The sequence below is a fragment of the Perognathus longimembris genome, chromosome 21 (assembly GCF_023159225.1).
Source record: "Perognathus longimembris pacificus isolate PPM17 chromosome 21, ASM2315922v1, whole genome shotgun sequence".
Taxonomy (NCBI): domain Eukaryota; kingdom Metazoa; phylum Chordata; class Mammalia; order Rodentia; family Heteromyidae; genus Perognathus; species Perognathus longimembris.
Window position 1 is genome coordinate 32,484,114 of NC_063181.1, and position 18,320 is coordinate 32,502,433.

General features: G+C 38.3%; 1 protein-coding gene across 1 annotated transcript in view; it reads right to left on the reverse strand.

The window, feature by feature from the left end:
- Positions 1 to 18,320, reverse strand: part of LOC125339386 (A disintegrin and metallopeptidase domain 3-like) — a 48,667-nt gene that overhangs the window by 25,877 nt on the left and 4,470 nt on the right. Inside the window, exons 4-8 of the mRNA XM_048330524.1 lie at positions 14,809 to 14,880; positions 14,439 to 14,605; positions 12,795 to 12,876; positions 9,576 to 9,712; positions 6,011 to 6,197 (exon numbers count right to left, since the gene is read on the reverse strand). Coding sequence (XP_048186481.1) covers positions 6,011 to 6,197; positions 9,576 to 9,712; positions 12,795 to 12,876; positions 14,439 to 14,605; positions 14,809 to 14,880 — 645 coding nt within the window. The remainder of the gene's footprint in view (positions 1 to 6,010; positions 6,198 to 9,575; positions 9,713 to 12,794; positions 12,877 to 14,438; positions 14,606 to 14,808; positions 14,881 to 18,320) is intronic.

The following is an 18,320-nucleotide window of genomic DNA, read 5'->3' on the forward strand; positions in this document are numbered from 1 at the left end:
GGAGATGAACCTATCTCAAAATAGCTAGTGTAAAAGTTCAAATCCTAGTTCCAGAACACGAACAAACAAACCAAGCCTAAAATATTTCTCTACTTATAGAAAAAAAAATTCACAAATCAAGCTTGTTTATATAAATATCCTATATATGGGATTATTTGATAATTTTGATCAATAAACTTTGCAGACATTTCCCTAAAAGCAAGCCAATCATTCATTCTAATGTGAAGGGATTCAATAACTTCTATGATTTAAGTTCTTTTATGCCTGCAAAAATCATAGGAACTTGAAATTAAAAAAAAATAAACCAGTTGAATAAATGAATGAATACTATTCCTTCTTTAGCAACAAAATAAATTTTCCCCAAAGATTTGAACATCACAGTTTAAAAAGTTTTCAATTCTTCTATATTTTATTTTTCATACTGAAAATAAGTCTCACTAAATCCAGGTAAAGTGATGCGAAATGATATTTACATGCTGTATTATTTACATCAAAGAAGCTTTTCTGTGGTTGAATTATAGTGGATCATCTTTAGAAAGATTTACTAAGATTGTCCTAACAAGCTATTGCTTTGTGATAGCACATGGTAGTGCTTCCTCACAGTGTATTATTTTTTAAACAAGTGAGCCAGCAAAAACTTACATGTTCAAATATTTATCTGAAGCCAGTTGTAAAACATTATGAATAATATTTTATCTCTGAGATTTTTGGGTTAAGACAAGAAATGCCGAATTCAAGGGTTAAATGTGGAGATTTTCATATTTATATTCAGCTGTTTGTTTCTCGACAATTTGACCTCTTGTCACTTTCTTTTTTTATTTTTTGCCAGTCCTGGGACTTGAACTCAGGGCCTGAGCACTGTCCCTGGCTTCTTTTTGCTCAAGGCTAGCACTCTGCCACTTGAGCCACAGCGCCACTTCCAGCTTTTTCTGTGTAGATGGTGCTCAGGAATCAAACCCAGGGCTTCATGCATTCTAGGCAAGCACTCTACCGCTAAGCCACATTCCCAGTCCACCTTTTTATATTGTAATATATGAAAGAATACTAAGTCATTTTACACTTTAGAAATATTTATTGTAGCACATGTAATTGAATGCTAGAGCCAAAGCTAAGGCATCCATCGGCTGCTCCACGGGGGAAGTGGAAATCAACATTACAGAACAGCATGGTGAGAAAGGGACCGAGAGTTCTTTATTCAGTACATCACTCATTGAACACTTAGGAGGAAATGATTATTTGCCAAGCAGAGCAAAACACCTGTCCTTTCCTCACAGACTTAGGGGAAGATAATTTTAGAAAGAAACTAGAGTGACAGAAGAAACGCCGGCAGAAGTGAGGCATTCTGTGTGGTGAAGCCAGGGAAAGCTTCATGAAGAGATCGGATTTGACGCTAATTCTGAAGAATTCCTACACAGCCAAGGCCCGCACGGGTGACCAGTGTGTCTTTCCGGTGGAATTTAGAATTTTATTTAGAGTTTCTCAGGAGACAGATCTAAGGATTGTGGGTCAAAGCCAGTCCAGCTAGCAAAGTCTGTGAGACTCTTGTCTTCAGTTAACTACCAAAAAAACAAGAAGAGGAGCTGTGGCTCAAATGGTAGAGCACTAGTCGTGAGCAAAAGAGCTCAAGGACAGAGCCCAGGCCCTAAATTCAAGCTCCAGGACCAGCACACACAAAAAAAGGAATTTTACTTGGCTTTAATTTGTTTACATACAAACAGCCACATGCATGTGTTAATCATGCTTTATTTTCTATACTTCCTGATGCTTTTATTGCTTGGGGTCCTTGCTTGTATGGAGATACCATTCCTCTTGGGACTAGATAACTTAATTATTAAAGATATTACGTGGGGGCTGGGGATATAGCCTAGTGGCAAGAGTGCCTGCCTCAGATACACGAGGCCCTAGGTTCAATTCCCCAGCACCACATATACAGAAAACAGCCAGAAGCGGCGCTGTGGCTCAAGTGGCAGAGTGCTAGCCTTGAGCGGGAAGAAGCCAGGGACAGTGCTCAGGCGCTGAGTCCAAGGCCCAGGACTGGCAAAAAAAAAAAAAAAAAAAAAAGATATTACAGAGCTTGTCTGTATGACTTTTATAGACAAACCAAACAATCCAAAGCCTTAATCACATCCTTCATCAAATTTTTATATAAGAGGCTAATATATGCCATTCCCTAACCACCCTTGGAACAGATACCTACCAGCTAGAAAACACTTCTGTAGGGCAGATTCCACAAAAATTATCCAAGCTATCCAATATTAGCTGTGTTACCCTGCCTTGCCTTGTATTTTCCCTGGAAAATGCTATAAAGCCTGTCCTGTGCTTTCCTCCCACCTCTTCCTTCTCCTTGGTAATTGTTCATGATTCCCTCTCTTGTCAGGAACAGTAAGTGATGAACATTTTTCATCTTTCTCAAGAAACATTTTGTAAAATTATACATATAACTCAAAAATATAAAATGCTCAGGAATATAAATGAAACAACAAATTGCTTTCCAAGTCAATGTCTTTCCCACAGATGAAGCTAGAACAATTGTCTATCCATGTCTTGGCCCTCACAGCACCTTTTATTAAAACTCTTGGAGGATATAAAATGACCAACATTATGAGACAAAAACACAAGTGACTGTTGTAAAACTGCTAAAGTAACTTATTACTAATATTTTATATGCCAAATAATACATAATCATACTAAGACAATAAAACCCTCAAGTAATAGATATATGTCCCATACCCAATAGGTCATTTGATGACTTTTTCTTTTCATCTAATTCTCATCTTCAGTACATACTATTTTATTTATGGATGCTTTTCTATCCAGGAAAACTAATGCTGTAACCAACTGACCATTTACTTTATTTCCCTAATTGAGAATTCCTAAAGAAGTCCCACTAATACAGCGAGGCGCTTGTTTCATTACAATAGTTTTAACCAGTTAAATAAAGTATTGCAGACACAGTGGTACTTAGGCAATACTGAGTTTGACTAGGCTACCTAAGCCAAAGATACTACTGTTGGCCTGGTGACAATTAAATCTACCTTGAATGAAAAACACACATTAACACTTATCAAACAGTTACTAGAAGGCCTGTTTTTAATAATAATTTTTAAAGCCCCTCATAAGCTCTGACATGTTTCAAGTTTGCACTAAGTAACGTAAGTCCTTGGTGATTTCTGACTGTTGACAGCCAGACCCTTCTAGATCTAGAACTTGGAGGGTGAGTCTTTTGGAAAGGAAAAAGCTGTGTCCTTGAATCCACTGGAAGGGACCACACAAACCGGCTTTCCTGCCTCAACACTTCCCATCCTCCAGTCATGGCTTCCCATCTACTAACCCAAGAGGACTCTAAAATTCCAAGGCTCTGTTCATTGGAAACCACAAAGAAGAACAGAACAGGGGCATTTCTCTTTAGAGGCAGCTGGCATCTGAGATGTAGACAATTACTCAAGATCATAGGTCAGAACTCTGTTCCTGTTCTCCCTTTCTTTTTACCTCCTATTTATTTACTTATTTCGTACTGAGGCTTGAACATAGGGCCTTGAGCTTGCTTAGCTTGGTTGTTCATGGCAAGCACTCTTGCACATGCACCATGCCTCCAGCCTGCCTTCCAAGTATATTCATCCTAAAGAGCAAGAAGAGCAATGCAAAACTAAATGACAAGAACTTCTGTATAGAAAAGAGCAAAACTTTCACGGTTATTACCAAGATATATCATGAGCCAAAAATTAATGAGATTCTTATGGATGGATATTAATCAATTTTAAAAATAAAAATCTTTTACATTAGAAATTTTGTTGAAGAAACTTGTAAGATAGAAGACATTTAACACATCAATGATCAGCATAAGAAACATATGAAGAGGGCTGGGGATATGGCCTAGAGGCTAGAGTGCCTGCCTCATATTCATGAGGCCCTGGGTTCAATTCCCCAGCACCACATATACAGAAAATGGCCAGAAGTGGCGCTGTGGCTCAAGTGGCAGAGTGCTAGCCTTGAGCAAAAAGAAGCCAGGGACAGTGCTCAGGCCCTGAGTCCAAGCCCAAGGACTGGCCACAAAAAAAAAAAGAAACATATGAAGAAAAAGAAACAAGTATACCTAGTAAAGGATGAAAGCCTAAAAATAAACATATTTTACAGAAAACTTATATGGCAATAAACATATAAAAAGTAATTTTATTAACAATCAGGTGAAGTCCAATTTAAACCATACAGAAATAACTTTCTGTACATGTAATCTGGCAATACTACATGCTGATTAGTGTGTAAAATCCCAGGCTTTATTGTCAGTAAAAAGCCATTAGAAGAATGATTTTGCAAATTATACTAAGTCAAGAGAGCTAGAACCAAAGAAACATGGGCTCTATGGTTTCCCTCATAGGGAATAATTAGTACAGGCTTAGGCTAGTCACTGCAGAGGATCACAAGAGCCCAATAGCTATGCCCTTATGAACACATAAGATGATGCTAAGTGAAATGAACTCCATGCTATGGAAACGAGTGTTATATCACTGTTGTAATTATTTTCAACATGCCATGTGAAACCGTAGCTTTTTTTTGGTGATCTTGTATCCACTTCCTGTGGTTGTCCCTACGCTATCATTGTATCTCATCTGAGTACCCTGGATACTGTATTTACTGGTATTAGAACTAGGGAAGGGAAAGGGAATATCAAAATCGAGAAACAAAGAATAAAAAGACAAGTGACTCCAAAAGCAATACTTACAAAATGATTTGTTGTAAACCAACTGAACAACTCATGGGAGGAGAGGGGAAGGGGGAGGGGGAGGAGGAAAATGAGGGAGGAGGTAACAAATTGTACAAGAAATGTACCCACTGCCTTACGTATGAAACTGTAACCCCTCTGTACATCACTCTGATGACAAATAATTATTCAGATAAAAGAATGAGTTTGCATAATTATAAACTAAAATTTTCTCTATTCATGCATTATTCACTGACTTGATAATCCAGAAATTCCCTATCACTATATTTCACTTTCAGACTCTTACTGAAATTTAGTATAAAGTCTTAAAAAACAAATCTACAAAACTTGTACAAATCCATAAACAGGAAAAGTCTATTGCATATGCCTATATACAATGGATAATTAAGTGAAAACCTGAATAATTGAGAACATATAAAATCACATAAATATTATCTACAATATAGTAATCAAAAGTTATCCCCAGAAGTCATGCTATATTTTTGGTGTTGCAAACTTGAATGCTAATGAATGTATGATAAAATTACAACAAAGGTACTGTTAGATAAAAATCTCTGGGGACCGCATCTGTATCTCAGATGGAGGAAAAGATGAGGTTCAGGAGCAATTCAACAAGCATTGTGGTTGGGCCATGTGCACTAACTACCCTGGAGAGCAATGAGAAAACATGGCCACTAACCTAGTTCCATATAACCATGCTAAATAAATGATGCTTCCGTGGGTACGACTTCAATGAGATGATGAGGATACATATGACAACACATTTGCTACCTTGCTGAACCAATGTAGTCACCTCAAAGAAATTATGGAATCATTTAAGTGATGTTTAGATTAGATTACAAATGCCTCCAAAGCTGATGGTAGAGAGTATTGTTAATAACGACTATACAGGGGATAATGTTTTGTCTTTATAATTTAAATCCTTCCAATGCTTCAAACTACAAATAAATCAGTTGCATGCCTCATGCATATCCCTCTTGGATCATATATGTGTGGGCATACTTTATATATGTTGTGTGTCCACACACACATGCGCATACACATTTTGGGACTTAGTCTACCTATGTAGTTCAGCCTGGTCTGGAAATCATGATGCTCTTGCCATAGTTCTCCAATGCTAGGATTACAAGCATATCCACAGGTGCCCTGCACTCTGCCTTATATAAAGTGGTGCTGCCTTTAACAAAGATGTTCTCCTCCCTTCTGTCATGACTACATATGAGATACACACACACACACACACACACACACACACACACACACACACCCCTTAGAAAGTTTAGCACTAACCTCTGGCTTCCCACAATCACATTGCTCTGATGCTTCCAAAATTCCATTGCCACAAGTTCCAGCTTTGTGTTGGTAAGTCAGTTCTGAAACTTTCTGATTCTGAAGACATTCAAGTTCAGGCCTTGAAACTATATGCTTAAGTTCATCCACGCTGCAGCTGCTAAAACTCTTTATACCACGGGTATGTCTACAATTAAATTATACTCCTCAGGTAAATGAAACCAAACCAATATCAAAGTACAACACTTTCATAAAGTACTGTGGCTTCTGGGCAGCTTCATTTACAGAAGAGCCAAGAAACAAAGGAAATTTTCATTTTTAATCCAAATCATTAAACAAAAGCAAAAAAGTTTATGGGTTGGGTTTTTTGTTTTTGTTTGTTTGCTTATGTGAAGGGCATTTGAAGTCAGGGCCTTGTTTTTGCTGGGCTGGCTGAGTCACACCCCAGCCACACATGCAGTTAATATTCCCAAGCAAATCTGCTTCCTAGAAGAAGTAAAATGCCAGCACCGTGTCCTGCGATGACTCGAAGTGCTGTAGTGCATGGTTCTTATACAGAAATGAACTCTGTGTAGCCAGGCTTGCTGCTTCAGAATAGGAAAGAATAACACACTAGTACCTATTTTCAGAATCCATTCATATTGTACAATATTGCCAATGAATGGCTATGGTCTTCTTGGTATATAATTGCTTATGTTTTGTCTAACTTTTATGGCCTTGAAAACTTTTATAATTACCAATTGTACCATGGCTCTCACCTTAAATCTGTGACATATGTCGTAATGATTAAACTTTGGTCTTGTCAAGCTTTAGTCTAATCATATGTATCTTGCTAATGTTACCACAGAGAACTGTGTGTGTGCTTCATTATGACCTAAAAAGTGACATGCAATTTCAATTTCTTGTATTAGTCACAGAAGTCAATTTATTACTGATAACCATTACATTAGCCACGGTATGCTCACTGATTTTCACTGCTCAAATAAGCATTTTTTTTTTCTGTCTGGATTTATAAGTTTTAAAGAGAAGTACTTTGGATTTCATACAGATGTTTCATTCCTAATTACAATTTGCAATATATTCATTTATGTATTTGCATGCATATGGAATCATGTTTATCTGTATTACTGTAGATTGTAATCCATTACTATCACTATTAGACATTCAAATCATCCCATATTTAGCTCCTTCCAACTGGCTTTGTCCCTTTAAAGAATCTCCATAACTCTTTGAGAATTCCTTAGTATCAAATAACATATTCTAGGCTCATTTTGCTTTTTCTCCCTTTGTCTTAGAATAGGCCCTTTCCCCATGGTTTCTCTATTCTTTTTGGTAGATAAGAGTATTTAAAAGTCATAATTTAGGTGATACCTGCACTCATTATTAGTTTCTTTTATAAATTATCTTTAAATAGTTGTACAAAGGGGTTTCAATTCAACATGTTTACAATGTGCAATGCATTTGGATCAATATCTCTCCTTTCATCATTTTCCCCAACCTTACCCATCCTCTCATTTACTTGGTTCCATTTTCACATATGCACATTGAATATCCTGACTGTATTTGCTCACCTTTACTCTCTCTGGTAGAGATGGATGTCATATGAGCCTATATGCTCCCCAGTTCTCTGTCCATTCCTGCAAGCTGCAAAATCCCCTCTAGTTTTGTTTCCTGGGCTGCTATGAACAAACATACTAGTATTTCAGTGATAGTAGGGACAGTAGCATTCTGGGATGTGAAGTAGTTAGCCATTTCTCGCTGTTCCCCTCTGTTGTCTCCCACCCATCCATCACAGAGATCTGATTTCATTCATGATGGGTTCTACTTTGTTGTAAATTTGGGACATTCTAGTTTGGGGAAATTTCAGTATGTACTTCAGTTTTGGTTTATTTTCCTAAGGTTTCTGTCTACTTGATATGAAGGTTGGGAAAACTAAAACACAAGTAGGTGCTTTCGCTATGTGGTCTCCATCCTGTTTCAGTTTTTATCATTATTGTTGCTCCTGCTGTTGTTATGGCTTGCCAGTAATGGGATTTGAATTCAGGGCTTCATGCTTTGCTCAGCTTGCTTGATTGGCACACTACCACTTAAGCCATACCTCTATGTCAACTTTTTCTGGTTATTTCGAAGATGAAATCTCACAGACTTTTCTTCCCCCTGCTGTATTTGAATTATGATCGGTTGGAGTTCAGTCTCCTGAATAGCTACGGTTACTGGAGAGAGGCACTGGAGCCCAGCTTTCTCCCTTATTCTTTTATTTTTTTCAGTCATGGGACTTGAACTCAGGGCCTGGGTGCTGTTCCTGAGCTCTTTTTGCTCAAGTCTAGTGCTCTACCACTTTCCGTCACAGTTCCACTTCTGGTTTTCTGGTAGTTAATTGGAGAAAAGAGTACCGTGGACTTTCCTACCCAAGCTGACTTCAAACAGCTATCCTCAGATCTCAGCTTCCTGAGGAGCTAGGATTATAGGCGTGAGCCATGGAGGCCTGGCTCCCTTGTTCTTAGATCACTTTCTCCCCTGCATAAGACTCCATCATTAACTTGTCTCTATCTCTAAGCAAAATCTTCTTTCTTTCTTTATGGGCCTCATGGTGGCACTTTCCCCTCAGTCCCTGACATGGGAAAGAAGAGCTTGACCTTAGTGACCACTTGCTATTCTGTGGTCTTTCACAAATCTCATTTTCTCCCACATGCTTATGACTTGTAAGTCTTAGAACTCTTGTCCTCTGAGATGATTCTGAACAACTCATTGTTAACATGAACAAACTGTCCCATGAATGTCTCTTCATTTCTCCTTCCTTAAAGCACTGACATTTTTCAATATTCATTAATTAATTGTTATTTCCAATAATCCATAAATAATTCTTACCATCTCCCTTCCTCTTAACCTTAAGGAACATCCACAGACTGATATGAGAATCTTCACCTCCTTGTAATACTATTTCACTCAGATATATTGTCTATCAGTTTACAGGGCCGTTTTTTATTATCCATACTGCATTAATTGGCCAAATTGTGTTTTGTCACATTTATTATAAAATCTTACCCACCCCACTGCACCATACCATCAAAATCTTTCCTCCATTTTCTGTGTCATCTCCTGGACTTCTTCCCTTAACTTGTGTATTGACCTTTGCTTCCCCCATATCCCAAGTAGTCTCCTGTGGCGCCCCAACCATTTCTATTTGCTTTGTCCATCTTTGCCCACCCACCCACACTGCCAGATCAGCTTCTTCCCAAGTGTGTGGAGCTCTCAGACTTCTTGTTATTGGTATATCAAGGCATTTTGTCACCTTGAAACGTCTACCACTAATTCAACAAGACTCAAGTAACTCTAGAAATTTCATCAAGATCCACTTCCACTCTATGTGCATACATTAGTTAGAACTAGTAAGTACATCTTTCTAACATCCTGCACTCATTTTATTTAATGTCTTAAATAAGTATAGATGTGTTTATTAATAAAATGCAATCAGTTTGCTATGTAAGAAACTATACATCCAAAGAATACTATAACTATTTCCCAAGTGTAGATATAAATTTAATTTTTTAAGAAAGCAGCTTACATTGCTTTGGTGTTCATTATGCATGTATGTCCTGGACAGTAACAATTGTAGGTGTCATCATACGTCAATCCCAGATTAATTCCAAGCAGCTGGGCTACAACAACTGAGAATGCCTCTAAGCTTATCATCACCGGGTGCTAAATAAGATAAATAAGACCATAGTTATTGCCTAGATTATTACGTTAACAAACTGTCTCATATATTTATCCTTCTTTTCTAAAGCGCTGACATCTTTCAATATTTACTAATGAATTGTGATATCTAATAACTCATGAATAATTCTTATCATTTCCCTATCTTTGAATCTTAAGAAATGTCTCTGTATTGATACGAGAACCTTCACCTGTCTTGTATTATTATTTCCCTCAGATATATTGTCACTTAGTTTATAGGGCAGTTTTTTTTATCTTATCAACAACTTTTATAATACTATCTAAAAATAATACTATTCAAAGTTTTTAAGGCTATAAAATAGGTAAAAAAATAAGTAAATTTGTTATCCTGAATAATATGTCATAAGATATATCAAAATATTACTTTTACAATAGAAGTAAACAAACATTTTGGGAAAGAGAAAACTTGAGGGAAACCTGCAGGTTCTGAAGGGCTAAACTTTTCAATTCCTTTTGACCACAAAAATAGTTTACTCAAATTATTTGTTTCAAAAACTAGAAAAGCACACAGTATTTTGTTAGTTGTATTTCTATAAACTTCTAGAGTGTTGTCTGTTCCTGGGTATTATGTAATTTAATACACACACACACACACACACACACACACACACACACATATATATATATACATATATATCCCTTTCTTTTGGCTTCTTTCATTTGGGTACTATTTATTTAAGATTTTCTTGTTTTTCTTAGTTGTTTTTCTTTTCAGTCTAATGGCTAGTTTTCCTAAATTACTGGGTGATATTCCATTGTATGGTTGTACTCAATTTGAACCCATTCTCTGATTAAATGACATGTTGGTTACTTTTAATCTGTGGCAATGATGAATGAAGCTGCTGTGGATATTCATGTGTGCTTTGGGGTACATGTTTCTTGTTCTCAGTTCATCTGAATAACTACCAAGAAGGATAATTGCTGGATCATGCATTAATAGGACGCTGAGGAGTATAAGACATTTACCAATCCACTATTTTACTATTAACTATTTTACTGGAAACCATGTGCACTGAATACCGTAAAATGATGCTACAATATATTACAGAAAATACAGTACACAAAAGATACCACCTGCTTGGACTGGAAAGCTTCATGCCACTAATGTTTCATTGCAAAGTGGCCTCAAGAGTCATTGCAATCTCAACCACAACCCTAATAGAATTTTTTTCAGAAATAGTAAAAAAAAAAAAAATCATGCATAATCTCAAGGGACCCAAAATAACAATTTTGAAAAAGTGGGAAAATGAAGGACTCATATATGCTGATTTCAAAACAGCACAAACTAATCTACAACAATCAAAACAATTGATAGTCATAAGAAAGATGGTGAACAGACCAGAGACCCTAGAAATAAAATCTTGCATATATGATCAAATGACCCATAATAAAATTATCAATACCACTCAATGCAAAAAACACGTATCCTTCAAAAAATGCTTTGAGACTCCTGGACACCTATATGCAAAAGGACATTAAGCTGGACTAGTACTTTATACTTTATTGAAATATTAACTGAAAATAAATTAAAGACTTAAAACAGAAGCACCAAAACTCTAAAACTCCAAAAATTTAAGACAGGGAAAGATTCATGACATTGATTCACCATGATTTTAAGTACAGGAACAAGTACAAAATAGACAAATGACAGTACACCAAATTTCAAAACGTTTCTCCTTCAATTTGCATAGTCAAAACTGTAAAGGCAACCTATAAATGTGTCTCATATATCTAGACTATACAAAACTGAATATTGGAGGTGTGGCTTATTTGCCTAGCAAACCAATGGTCCTGATTTCAAACCCCAGTACTGCCAAAAAAGAGAACCATTCTCAGAATGTACAACTATCCACTCAACAACAACAGAAAAATCAAATAAATCACCTTAAAAATAAGCAAAAGACTTAAATAGACATTTTCCAAAATGTACCCAGTAGAGACCAATAAGTATATAAGGAGATATTTGACATTATTAACAATCACAGACATACAAATCCAAATATGAGCTGTCACATCACATGCATTAGGATGCTTCTATTAACAAAAAAACAGGCAGAAATTAAGTTTGGCAAGAATGTGGAAAATAACGTGTGAATTTCTGGCAGAATTTCAAGTTAGTAAAAACAGTATGGCGTTTCCTCAAAGTATGAATAACAAAACTAATGTGATCCCGCAACCTTGCTTCTGGGTATCTATCCAAATAACAAATAGCAGGACCTCAAACAGATATTTCCACTCCATGATCTTTGCAGTTGATGTATGATAACCAAAGCATGGACTGAAGTGTCCACTGACAGAATGGACAAAGAAAAATGAGGCATGTAATTATAAGAAAATATTATTCAACCAGCCAGGCACCAGTGGCTTACATCTGTAATCCTTGCTACTCAGGAGGCTGGGATCTGAGGATCACAGTCCAAAGCCAACCTGGGCAGGAGAGTCTGTGAGACTTTCATCTTCAATTAACCACCTAAAACCCTAAAGTAAAGCTGTGACTGAAAGTTGTAGAGTGCTAGCCTTGAGCAAAAAAGCTCAGGGACAGTGCCCAGGTCCTGAGGTCAAACCCCACAATCAACAACAATAAAATTTACTCAGTCATCAAAAGGACATCATGTCACATATTATGAAGATATGAAGACATTATGTTACATGTAATAAGTCAAACTCAGAAAGACAGGCGCAGTATGATTCTACTTATATGAGGAATCTAAGCTTGTTAAGTGGGTGAAAACAGAAAGTAGAATCATCAGACCAAAGAAGAGTTGTTCAATTTATATAGTGCTTCAATTATGAAAGGAACAAAACAGTTGTCAAGATTTAAGTATATACAAATATACTTAATATCACTGAAGTGTACACTTCACAAATGGTTAAGAATAAAATGTATGTGTTTCCTCTAACAATAACCCCTCAACTCCTAAAACAATCATCTTAGAATTATTTTTCAAGACAGTGTGATAGGCACATCCTATGTATTTTGGACTATAGGAGTGGACATGGACTTCTAAGCCTTCAGTGTTTAGAAAGATGAGAATGAAGCACTCACCAGAGCAATTCCTGCTGCAAACTTTGGATCGCAGACAAGCCCGTGATAAGTTGCTCCCACATAATCAGGAGAGTCCTTAAGACTGCATAATAAAATTTCAAAGTATTGATAACTTGATGTCCTTTTACAAATTGAACTTCACAATAAAGCTCTACCTTCTTCAAAATATGAATATTACACATTATAAATCATCTCTCCCTAGCAATCATTTCTTGAATAATTTACACAACAACAGCTGGGTTTTCTTCCATAGATCACCTGATCAGAGTTCTACAGGCTGTTAGACATATGATACTCATTCCCAAATCTAGCACTGCTAATCCTTCCAAAAACAATCTTCATTCTTGAAGGCACTGAATGAGAGCAAGTCTGAAATCTAGAAGCTGCTGTTGCTTATTGGTAAGACTTCCAAGGAGTAAACAAATCCTGAAGCCAGAGTCTTGACTAAGCGCTGGAGACGTGAGAGACACAAGGAGGAGGGACACTGACAACGCACAGCACAGGTAGAGACTGCCAGCGGCTGGCGTCCTCATCCCTTGTAGCGCATTCATTTTGTTTTTGAATCCTGACATGAGATTCCACAATTGAAAACAATAGATGTTGTTTATTCCATAATATTTAGGCTATTTCTAGTTGCATGTTCACTTTTCATACATAAAGAACTAAAGCGAAGATTGATGTAAAGATGAAAGACACTGAATGAATAGCTAGATGAATGCATGGTAGGTAGCACAGAGATGCTATGGGAAGCACTGGGAAGGGAAAGTGGTCCACTCCCTCCAGCTGACCATCATTTGAATGCTGTGTGCTATAAGTGGGTGCTATAGACACCCATAGCATTCTGTGAAATCACTGGCATTTTATATCATGTTAGGATGATGTTTAGGCAATTTAACTTTGAGAAGACCCCTACAATAATATGGCTCCAGTGCTTGCACTTGCCAGCTTAAAAAATTATGTGACTCAGCAGAGGATCACAAGAGCCCAATAGCTATACCCTTATGAACACATAAGATGATGCTAAGTGAAATGAACTCCATGTTATGGAAATGATTGTTATATTACTGTTGTAACTACTTTCAACGTGCTATGTGTAACCGTAGCTTCTATTATTGATGATCTTCTTGTATCCCCTTCCTGTGGTTGTACCTACACTATCTCTCTATCTTATCTGAGTACATTAGAAACCGTGTATACTGGTATTAGAACTAGGAAACTGAAAGGGAATACTAAAATCAAGAGACACAGGGTAAAAAAGACAAACGACTACAAAAGCAATATTTGCAAAACTGTTTGGTGTAAATGAACTGGGGGGGGAAGGGGAAAGGGGAGGGGGAAGGGAGGAATGAGGGAAGAGGTAAAAAACAGTAAAAGAAATGTATCCAATGCCTAACATATGAAACTGTAACCTCTCTGTACATCAGTTTGAAAATTTAAAAAAAGAGAGAAAAAAGAAAAAAAGTATGTGACTGATGCAGTATGGGAAGAATAACCTACTATCATTCTGTTATCTAGTTGCCCAAATTTTATGTTTTGCATTTTGCCAAGACAATATTCATTCCAATGTTTTCAAAGTATCTTATATTGTACATGATTTTGATACAATATATAAACTAATTAGATAAATATGAATCACGTGCTCACAGTAGCAAGAATGTCACATCATCAAGCCCCTGGAACGGCATACTTTGTCGCCACAACAAAAACTTCTGGAGTAGTTCATCAGCACCCCCATCTGTTGAAATCTTGTTCTTATCTGTCCAGACCTCCAAAGACGACAGCAGGACAGTCATGTTCACCTGAGAGAACATCTGCAAAGAGAAGACGTGCTATGGACACTCACTCCCTACACAGCTGTGAGCCACTCAGCTCCCAAAAGTTCACTAAGGAATCCAATCATCAGATTAGTTAGTAGGAGTATGCTTGATATTGAAATGCAAGTGCTATTCAGTCAAACAGTGTGAACCCCATGACGTGACTATTTCTTATTTAAATATGAATCATCAATACTTACAGTGTTGATAAGAGCAAAGATGTAGACGACATTCTGGATTGCAATTCCAAACTCAGAGCCCATGTGATCGTACTGAAAGATAAATTCGACTCTTTACTCACTAGTCTAAATAATAGGGAAAATATTTTATTTTTCACTCAATTTTTTTCCAGTCCTAGGGTCTGAACTCAAAGCCTTGTGAGCTTGCTATGCTGGTTTGGCCATATGCTTGGCACTCTGTCACTTCACCCACACCTGCAACCTGGCTTTTTGCTGGTTATTTTGAAGATGGAGTCTCACAGACTTTTGTGTCAGGGCTGGCTTCAAATTGTAATTCTACATATCTCAGCCTCCCGACTAGCTAGGATTACAAGTGTGAGCCACCAGCACGTGGCTTTTTCTCTAGTCTGTCTTTGTTTTGGGTGGTAGTTATTTCTTCCAGACAATCACTCTCTCACATTTTTGCTTAGAGAAGTGTGACCTGTGACCCTCCTACCTATGCATCCCACCCAGCTGGAACCACATATGTACGCCACCACACCTGGCCTTTGGTAGAGATGGACTCTTCGTGAAATTTTTTCTAAGATCTAGCAAGAAAACTGAGAAGCCACATTTTGAGAGGTAGAATTGGAAAGCTGGTGAATGCAGGTGGACTCCAGTCACAAAGACCTGCAGTCTGGCCAATACACTTAACACTATCAGAAAGCAGAGCCATGAGAGCAGGAGAGGAAAGAAGGAACAGAAATACAATAATACAACACCTACAAACCAGATCAGCTTAATGGAGAGCTGCAGGGGAGCTCATGTGGACCACAGGAGAGGCAGGAGACAGAACATCATCAGACAGAGACATGTGGCCTTGGCGTACCCACACCGAAGATGGCCCAGGCCTAAACAGGTTGAGGTCAGGGGGCAGGGTCACAGGGAGCTTGAGGGTTCACCCCCCAAGACTGGCAGGTCCAGTAGCCTATTATCCAAGTCCCTGCCCCTGCCTCTAGGAACTCAGGCATGTCCATCACCTGGAAGGTGGGACTCCCCTGACTCCACCACAAAGACAAGATGGCTCCAGGTAAACCCAATTCCCTGTCATCCACCACTCACCACAATGGCACCGGTGAAACTCAGCATCCCTACTTCAGAGCCACAATCCTCCAGATCTCTTGCCTCCTAAGTAGCTGGGATTGCAGGCATGAACCACCATGTCCTTTTGTAAACAACCACATTTTAAATGGTTTTAAATTTAAAAGTTGAAATAATGAATTTCCCAATTGTAAAGGCAAAAGTAGATGTAAGATTTATCAAATGTGACTGGACACAGTGATCCAACTTGTTATCTCAGCTACTTGGGAAGTGGAAATTGTGAGGATCATAGTTTGCGGTCAACCCAGGCAAAAAGTGAGACCCTTCCCCCCATTAAGTTGGTCATGGTGGTTCCCATTGTAACCCCAGCTATGTGGGAGGCATTGGCAGGAGGATGATAACTCAAGGCTAGGCTGGGCAAATATGTCAGATTACTAAAGCAGAAAAGGGTAATATGACATAGTGAAGTAAGGAGCCTGGTTCTAAGCAATATGCCTTGTCCTGGCGGCCATCTTAGTGCCTAGCTGGGTGGAGGGGCCTTGCCACACAGCTCTGGAAAACTCTAGAAGAAATTGAGGACATTCTTTGGATTACAAATGTGCACTGAGGGGCTGGGAATATGGCCTAGTGGCAAAAGGGCTTGCCTCGTATACATGAAGCCCTGGGTTCAATTCCCCAGCACCACATATATAGAAAATGGCCAGAAGTGGCTCGGTCGCCCAAGTGGCAGAGTGCTAGACTTGAGCAAAAAGAAGCCAGGGACAGTGCTCATGACCTGAGTCCAAGGCCCAGGACTGGTGCATAAAACAAAACAAATGTGCTCTGAGTTGTTCAGCTCCAGGAGAGTCTTACTTCCCTTAGATAATTGGCCCTTAATTTCCCCTGATTGTTTCCTTAGACCATTTGCTTTGCTTATACTTAACACCTTTATTAGGTTTAAGTATATTCATCTGGTTTTCTTTGCTTACGTATAACACTTTTGTTGGGATAAATCCCTCACACCTGTGTGCTTTTGGCTTGCATAGCCTTCGTGCTAGCTGCATTCGCAGCTGCTGGTCTTGGAGTCCACCAACAGTCTACCCGCTCTCCAATAAAGATGCCCAATTTGGCCTCATAATTGGTGGCTTCTCTGTTTCTTGAGACTGAATTCCCTTACAAAAATAGCTCTAACTGGGCTGGGGATATGGCCTAGTGGCAAGAGAGCTTGCCTCGTATACATGAGGCCCTGGGTTCGATTCCCCAGCACCACATATACAGAAAACGGCCAGAAGTGGCACTGTGGCTCAAGTGGCAGAGTGCTAGCCTTGAGCAAAAGGAAGCCAGGGACAGTGCTCAGGCCCTGAGTCCAAGGCCCAGGACTGGCCAAAAAAAAAAAAAAAAAATAGCTCTAACTAACAAGAACAAAACTCTGAGTTCAAAACACCAGGACTATTAAAAAATTATCAAATGTTTTAGACATAAACATATATTTCAAATTTTAACAATATTGACATTTGCCCTTATTTTGACCTCACTAGACACTATATTGATAGTGAACTATACAACCTGTGGGTGGGGATAGTAGGAAAAAACTAAGAGAGAGCCAGAAGAGAAGGGGTGACATTGAAGAAATGTACTCCTTATCTGACATATCTAATTGTAATCCCTCTGTACATCACCTTTACAATAACAATGATTTTTTTTAAAAGAACATCATTAAACTTCCAACAATGCATTTCTATGGCCATCATGTGTCTTCATCTCAATCAAATAGTATCAGATTAGAGGCTTGGAATATGGCCCAGTGGCAAGAATGCTTGCCTCATATACATGAAGCCCTGGGTTCGATTCCTCAGCACCACATATACAGAAAATGGCCAGAAGTGGCACTGTGGCTCAAGTGGCAGAGTGCTAGCCTTGAGCAAAAAAGAAGCCAGGGACAGTGCTCAGGCCCTGAGTTCAAACCCCAGAACTAGCAAAAAAAAAAAAAAAAAATCCCACAATAGGTAACTGTTCTGATATGTGGCATAATGTCTTTGGTGTTTGAGACACAGTAACATAGTACAATTACAACCTACTTTAAAAATTCAAGTGGAGGTAGAGCACTTGGCAAAGGAATCCATCCACTGTTACCTCCTGTGTTCATGAATGTGGATAAACAGAGCAATGCATGCTGGGTACTGTTCTTTTAAAAAAAACTGCTTTGAAACATTGTAATTGTTTCAGAACAAAGTGTTGTAGAAGTGAGGGAAGAAGTAAGATGACTACACATAAAACAAAAAGCTGGAGACAACTGAACAGGCCCAAGTGAGCTGGCTGACTTGCAGAGATGGGTGGGGAAAGGGAGGATGGGAAGAATAATGGAGGAGGGACTCTGATCAAGATGCGCATGTCCCCTGATGCGCATGTCTGTGTCCACATAAGTGGGCATGTTGAATTCAAACCCCTTGTACAATTATATGAAGATAATATAT